At 35.4% G+C, this 7,878-nt stretch overlaps 1 protein-coding gene across 1 annotated transcript in view; it reads right to left on the reverse strand.

Annotated features, from left to right (window-relative positions):
* PTPRZ1 (protein tyrosine phosphatase, receptor-type, Z polypeptide 1) overlaps positions 1–7,878 on the reverse strand; it is a 242,740-nt gene that overhangs the window by 125,767 nt on the left and 109,095 nt on the right. Inside the window, exons 7-8 of the mRNA XM_012652731.1 lie at positions 2,931–3,088; positions 2,636–2,786 (exon numbers count right to left, since the gene is read on the reverse strand). Of these exons, the coding sequence (XP_012508185.1) occupies positions 2,636–2,786; positions 2,931–3,088 (309 nt within the window). The remainder of the gene's footprint in view (positions 1–2,635; positions 2,787–2,930; positions 3,089–7,878) is intronic.

The raw sequence follows: 7,878 nt of genomic DNA on the forward strand, positions 1-7,878 counted from the left end.
GGAAGGGGGCACATGTAGGACTAAGCACACAGCCAAAGGAGCCATTGAATGTCCATTTTTATTGTAAAACTTCTGTTTTTCTCCTTAAATTTTGCATTTTAAGTTCCTTTGACTTAAATGAGTGAGTCTATTTTGAGGGTTTTATTTTTTTCTTGTTATTTCTGCCATTTTAATTATTCTGGACCCAAACCACAAAAAGGTGATGCATTATTATTACTCTGGCAGTCATAATAGTGTTGCAGCAGGAATGTGAAATTCTGAAATACACACCTGGTCTAAGAGAATAATATTGATTCCCATAGGCTCCATTCAAGAAAATTGCTTTCCTTACTTTATAGGTGCCATCATACATCATATGTTATATTTATATAACACAAAACACCAAGTAGTTTAGAAAGTGTTGTTCCTGTGTTTGACCTCAGGATAAATAAAGCACTCAAAAGCCAATACTATTTTTTTGGTGTTTCATGTCTTTAAGGTCAACAGTTTTTATGATAAAATTATATAAGCAGAAATCATGTTTCTTTATAAATATAAAGCACAGTGGAGAGAACTTTGGAAGGCTTTAGTATCAGGGAGATTTGGGTTCAAATACCAACTCCATCCCTTTCTGGTTGTGTAAACTTGGCAAGCCATTTAAAAACAGCTTCCCAAACTGAAAAATGAGGCTAACTTAATAAAAGTGATATGAAGTTTAAATCAAATACTGTATGGTTCAATTCCTGGTAAAGTCACACAATGCATGGCAGCTATTACCATTTTTGAAGCACACATCAAGCATGACCTATGTTTTTATTATATGGAAATGGATTCTTTCAGTCATGCAGTGAATATTAGTGAATGAGAACTTTACCTTAGTTCAGCAATGAAGGTAAAGAGATCAACAACTTAATTACTTTCTTTGCAAGGCTCAGAGTCTGGTCGGGGAGACAATGAGTAAACAGACAATTGCCATTCTATGGTGACTTCTATGAAGTTTAGAGCACCCGGGCACATCGCACAACTCCAGATAAGCATCATTTGCCATGTACTCTGTAGGTATGGTGCCTCGAGTGTGCAGTCCTGTGCCCGGTGCCAGAGCCAGACCTGGGAGGATGGAGGCAGAGTCAGTGATGGCCTCCCCATGGATGCAATGCCCTACTAGAGTCTTGAAGAATGAGAAGGAGGCAGGGAAGTGAAGTCAAGACAGCAGGGAAGAACATGCCACCAGGGGGAAACAACATGTACAAATGCAACATGGAAGAATGTGGTCTTCCATCTTTAGGGGACTTCATGGAATTCAATGTGAGAGAAGGATGCTAGTTGGAGAGAAGGTAGCACTAAGACTAGTAAATACTATATAGAACTTACCATTGCAATGACAAGTGGTTTGGATTTTATTCTAAAAGCAATGAAGTGCCACTGAAGGGTTTTAATAAAATATAATTGGTAAAAAGTACATGACAAGAAAGAATCATAATCATTTAATTTGTTATTTGATCTATTATTTGAGAAAAAAAGACTATTAAATTCACTTTCTTTTTTCTAATCAATTGTCTATTGTTTACCAGACAGGATGTTATAGTATTTAGTAGTGCTGGTAGAAATATAATTAAATTGCCTCGCTTCAGGGAAATTTAATTTGAAACTTAATATCATATTAAATATAGCTATTTATCACTGTTGTCTTGAACTCTTTTTTTCTGCTAAAGGATAAACAATTTCACAAATACCACATTAATATAAAAGCATGTTGTTTTAATGCCTAACGTTCAAAAGTGGATGATTATTAAATTAATATTACACATGGCAAAAAAATTCATTGCAGGGCTGAGATGAAAGAAGACCATCTACTTGAAAGAATGTAAGTCCCCAAACAAAGGCCGCTTCAACTATGTCTTTCATGAACCAGCACAACTGCTATATAAACTGAAAAGGACAAATCAGTAGATGTGTCTGACTGTGTCCTCTGAACATTTTTAAAGGCTTTTGACTGATCTGTCAGCTTCAAAAGACACAGAGGGCACTCCAGAGACTCCCCGACTGGCGTCATCTCCACTGGCTGCACCTAACGAGAACATACCTCTTTTCCCCCAAAGAAGGAAACTGGGAAGAAGATTCTTTTTTAATTCACTAATAATTCACTTTAAAACCTAAATAATGTGTCAAGACTCAGTTCAAATATGGTTCTCCTATGAAGGTTCCCTAATCATCTCAACCAGTAGTGATCTCCCCAAGCTCTGAACACCTCATCCTCTTACTCATTTCTTTCTCATAGCTCTTAGCCAGGCAAATGCCATGCCATCAAGTGAATTAGGAGGTATGTATGTAGCTTTGCTACTTATTCATATTACTGGATGTTCTAGAAAAATCACTTTTTAAAATTGAATCTCAGTTTTTCCCATCTGTAAAATGAGTTTATTCATGTGGGGAAGTATGGATTTTCTAATTGCTATTTCACAGATGTGGTAACTAAGATTCAAAGAATTAACATTCAAAGAACTAAGGTTCAAAGAACAGCATACCTAAAGCTACAAAACTAATAATCAAAATATTATTAAAACTCTAAGTCCTGTATATTTTCCATTGTACCACAATTACCTCCTATGACATCAAATCTGTGAGGGTTGCAGAAAAATTATATTGCAATACATACCTGCTTCATGAATCTCTTCCTTTCCAGTGTATGAGGAAAACACTTGCCTAGAGAACTTGTACTGTTGTTCTCGAAAATTGTTTTGTAAGTAGTCCATCAACATGACATAACCAGACTGTTGCATTGTTAGAACTTCACAAAAAACAGCCAACTGGAAAGAAGACCAAATAATTTAACATATCTTCTTCAAAGGCATCAGTAAATGCTTTAAAACAGATTTTCTATTGCAAAGCTAGAAAATAATTATTTTTAAATTGCTTTGAATTACTTTGTTTGCTTGAATTTCAAAGATTACCTGGCTTTCAGAAATGCTAACTGTATCTTTAAAAACAATCCAGTTAACGGTGTCTGTGCAGGGAGGAGATGTCAATGAGCCATTGTAAGTGTAATACTTGTCAGTTGAGTTTGGCAGAAGGTTCCGCAATATGAATGGATCTAAGGCAGCCTGCTTCCCTACAAAGGAAAAAATATACATCTCAGTTGGAATACCAACACGAGAACTTAGCTGTTAAAACCTTCTATGAAACAGAGACACATAGTTTGTTGTATATTTCATCAGAACTAAAATTTTAAGAACATTTTAGATACAATTAAAAAACAGTGATAAAGCTAGACAAAGACCCCAAATTGTCTTATATGTACTATGCAGTGTTGCATACCTTATCTTTACAACATCATGATGCTGAAAAGACTATTTTAGATATAAAAGATATTCAGAAATCATATAATTATCTCAATAGCTACATCATTTGATAAGATTCAATATCAATTCATGGAAGACAAAAACAAAACCTTATTCTGAGAAAGATTATCTTCAGAAGTCCATAATAAGTATCACATTTAAGGATGACTTATTAGAATTGTTTGCCCTAGAGATCAAGAATGAGTCAAGGGTGTCCTGCCATTACCATTTCTATTTAACACTGAACTGGAGCACTGGGCCAGTACAATAAAATAAAAAAAAAAAGTCATACGGATTGTATAGAAAGAAAGAATACCATCACAATTAGCAAATAACATGACTGTGCACGTAAAACATGGAAAAAATTCAGAGTATTAAAATTAATAAGTGAACTGAGCAAAGTCAATGTACATAAGATCAATATACAAAAATCATCTGTACCCCCATAACATGCTGAAATAAAAAAAAAAGCAAACTGGGCCATGGTAAAATGGCAATCATTTCAAAAAAAAAAACAAAATCAACTGTATTTCTATATACCAGCATCAAACAATAGAAAATAAAATTTAAAGCAGTATAACTTAAAATAGCAAAAAAAAATCAAATATGAGTAAATCTAGCAAATGATGTATAAAACATCTATATTGAAAATTACAAAACATTCTTGAGAGAATTAAATTGGCGGGGAATATCATGTTCAGGTTGGAAGATTCAGTATCGTGAAGGTGTAAATTTTCCCCAAACTGATTTATGGATTCAATGAAATCTCATTCAAAATCCCAGAAGAGTGTGAGCGTGAGTGTATGTGAGTGTAAATGATATGCTGATTTAAAATTCAAACGGTATCTAGAAGAGTTTTTCCCAATAACACTTACCAGTAGCACTGCTTTGGCCATTTGGCTATTTGTAACCAGTCCTCACTCAATTCGCTTACGAGTGAGACCTGAGTCTAACTCATTTTCCCATCCCCTTAACTACCCAGCCCAGTGCAAGTCCTCTGCTCTCTACAAACTTTAGGTCACTAAGAAATAGTTCCTGAAGCCAATTAATGAGGGGGCAGGGTTTAGAGCATTGGTTTTCAGTCTTATTTGAATAATCCGGGGAGATTTTAAAAAATACCTATGTCCCAGACCCCACCCTAGATCATTTAAATTAAAATTTCTAGCAGTAGGGCCTGGGCATCTTCATTTTAAAAGCACCCCCAGGTGATGCAAACATGCAACTAGGTTAGAAAACCAGAAGTAAAGTGAAGCCTTTGCAAGGTTTCAGTCCTTTTGAATTATGTTTTCCACATTATAAAATGAAATGACTGCACTATTTGGTCTTAATAGTCTACTCTGGCACTAAATTCTATGGAGACTAGACATATCCAGAAAGCCTCAAAGAGAAATTTATTTTTATTTAAAAGTTAAATTTTTAAATGTTTATTTTTTTCTGCAATATGGAAATTATTGAAGGAAAGAAGTTTACTGCTACTACTTAAAGTTAGAGATAACTGTATCCAGTCTGAATTAAAAACTGAATCTTAGAATTAAAAACCTTTTTGACTGAATTGATAGTGCCACATTGATATAACCAAAATCCATTAGAAAGTTCAAGTTATGTTTGGTTTAATGGATTTGTTAGTAACTTCTAGAAGTCATGTCTTTCTCTCCTCCAATGTCAAGATAAGATGATCAGAATTTAGATTTAAATTCTCAGAAAACTGAGAAGAACATTTATTTTTAATCTGTGAATATTTTCTTTCAGATTTATGCTTGTAATATTTGAAAATTTTTGTAGATTAAATAACATCCTTCTTAATCATCAATGGACTGCAATTGTTCCTTTTTCTACTGAAGACAAAATCTATCTTACAAATATTTTGTGGAAATATATGTGTTGAGAATACTAATTATAATAAATAGGAAACCAGAAATTGACTCACTGCTAAATTAGGGAAAAATGAATTGACACCCGGAGAGCAAGAGGCCAGGAAGGAGAAAGCAGAGATGAGACCTGAGTAAGGATACTGACAAAGCGAATTTTCTTAAAATTGGGAACAAAATCAAAGGGGAAAAAAGTTAAGAGGAAGGGAAAGAATGAGAAGAAAGGTTTTGATTTTCCCTTTCTTCTTCCCAATATGGAATTTATCTTCCTGCCTATTAATCTCAATAGCAGTCATCTGTTCTCTCTCATGAACTTGTTAACTATTTTGTACCATTGTACCATATTTTTTTGTTACTTACAAGGATGTCCTAAGCTTCTCCCCTAGACATCACAAGACTTTTCAGTTACAACAGTACTTTTCAAATACATCATGGACTTCTGAGAAAACTGGATTATGGTGTTTTGGGGTTTTTTTGTTTTTGTTTTTGTTTTGGAAAAAAGCATGTGCTTCATCTGAATAACCTCACTTATTGTTAACACAAGAATGATTCACACCTGAGCCAACGATGCTTTATTTGGGACCATTCATTCATGCAATCGCTATATGCCTGAACATATAATGATGATTAAGCAACAAGTAATCAGATCCTTCCATGGGGAGGCTGACAGCGGGAGGGGAAAAGACAGGGAGGAAGAGAGACAGCAAGATAAAGACAAAGACCACAATAGGGCCAAGCACGAGGGAAGAGATGCCAAATACTTAAAACTACCTCTGATTACTTAGGACAATGATATTTAAGATGGGCCACATCAAAGCTTCCTATGAGGATTTTTCGATATAGAAATATCTAGGCTGAATGTGTGATTAAGAAAGCACCTTAGGTCATTCTGGAGAGAATTCCTATTTGAAAATGACTGATGATGCTACCTGGGGTGTGTCTGTCTCTTCTTTGCAACTTGAAAGATTTCAACTAACGTTTTTGTGGACCCTGCTTTGGAAATATTAATGTATTATCTTTCTATTGCTATAACATCATGCCCTTTCTCATTCCACTCCCTGCATAGAACGATCCTTGTTAACGTAGAGTAGGTATGGTGGAAGGAAGGGAAGGAAAGAGAAGGGTGAGAGAAGGAATGAAACATGGGCTTCTCTTAGGAACACAGGAAAAGAGCAACCAGCCCACAGAGTAGTAAGATAGATTTTATAATCTGAATAATGTTGGAACATGTTGTTTTTTGGATAACTCACACTATATGGAAATATAGAGCAGGAGTTGGGAGTTTAGCTGGGTCCTAGACTCACTGTTTAAAGACAGTCCTGCCTTCAGTCCTCAGGGGTTCCCAACGGCAATGGCTGGCAGCCAATATTGGGAAGCTTTCAGTTCACTGGGCAGTAGGCATTTTCTAGAGTCTGAAATAGGACCAGATTTAATTCAAGAACTTCCAAAATGGAAACGTTTAACTTTAAAAAGACTCAACTTATTTAGTTTGGGCAGATGTCCATTCTGAGTATATTGAAATATTAGGTATCTAGATGAGTGAGTTGATAGGCATGGAGATTTTGTTTTTTGATAAAAGACAAGGTAAGAAGTTGGTGCACAAGTAGCTAGACAGAGAGAGAAACAGGATAAAGGAAGGCAGACTAATATCTGTCTCCACTCTGACCAAGAACTATTAGTTATGCTTCCAAATTAAGAGCCAGGAGACAGGCAGAATAATGCTGTCAGGGAATCCATATTCTCCAGAACGGTATTATGTGGCTGCAGTGTCTCTGATAAAGTACCTGCCTCAATGGCTTGTAGACAACAAATATTAAAAAGAAAACTTCAGTCAAAGAACATGAGAGAATTTATTCTTAAGATTATATGAGCACCCTTCTAGAGATCCCCTCCACCTGAAAGTAAAGAGGCCTTAGGAGAAAGTGGCCAAGGTCTCACAGTTACCCGTTAGCGTTAACAATTCAGTGTTAACATCACTTTTTTTTGTCCCCACAGGCTGGTGCAAGGTCTGGAACATTCAGAATTCATATTTTATACATTTTTAAGTATAGGAATTCAAACTATATAGCTACCATCCTTCAGTCTGGATAGAATCCACTTTCTGACTCAATGAGAGGAAAATTAAGTGTGGCTTATGGCATTCAATGTTGAATTCTGCAATCTGGGTGGATGGAGGGAGGTAACAGCTTCATCTTGCATTTGATTGTACATTTCCAAAGAAATGAAAGCTGCACTGCAGGAGTTCATGTATTTCTGACTTCTGAAAAATTTGGTCAATTCAGATCCTCACATGTAATTGACAAAGATAAATCAATCCTTGGCTAGCTTCTGCTTTCGAGAAAAGGATCTATATGAGTCTTGTCCCTGGTTTCAAATTTTGTAGCTTCCTGGAGAGGAATAATCCTCATTTTATTGATAACTAAGGGCAGCATTAATACCGTGTGTGTGGTGATTCATACAAATAAAATAACAATATTACCAAGTTTTCAGTCTATTGCCAAGGTTGTCAAAAGAATTTGTTGTGACAAATTACAAGATCCGAGAGACAGCAGGCAGAACAATGTCAAAGCATACTGCATCTTGTTCTATGTAGGCATTCACCTTCTTTCAAAACTCTTTTCTTCTCATATTGGTAAAGCAAAGGATTTGTCAAGGAAACCACCAGGAAATAAATTTTAAGTTGAGTAATAATT

Source organism: Propithecus coquereli, unplaced genomic scaffold (assembly GCF_000956105.1).
Source record: "Propithecus coquereli isolate 6110/MARCELLA unplaced genomic scaffold, Pcoq_1.0 Scaffold4, whole genome shotgun sequence".
Classification (NCBI taxonomy): Eukaryota; Metazoa; Chordata; class Mammalia; order Primates; family Indriidae; genus Propithecus; species Propithecus coquereli.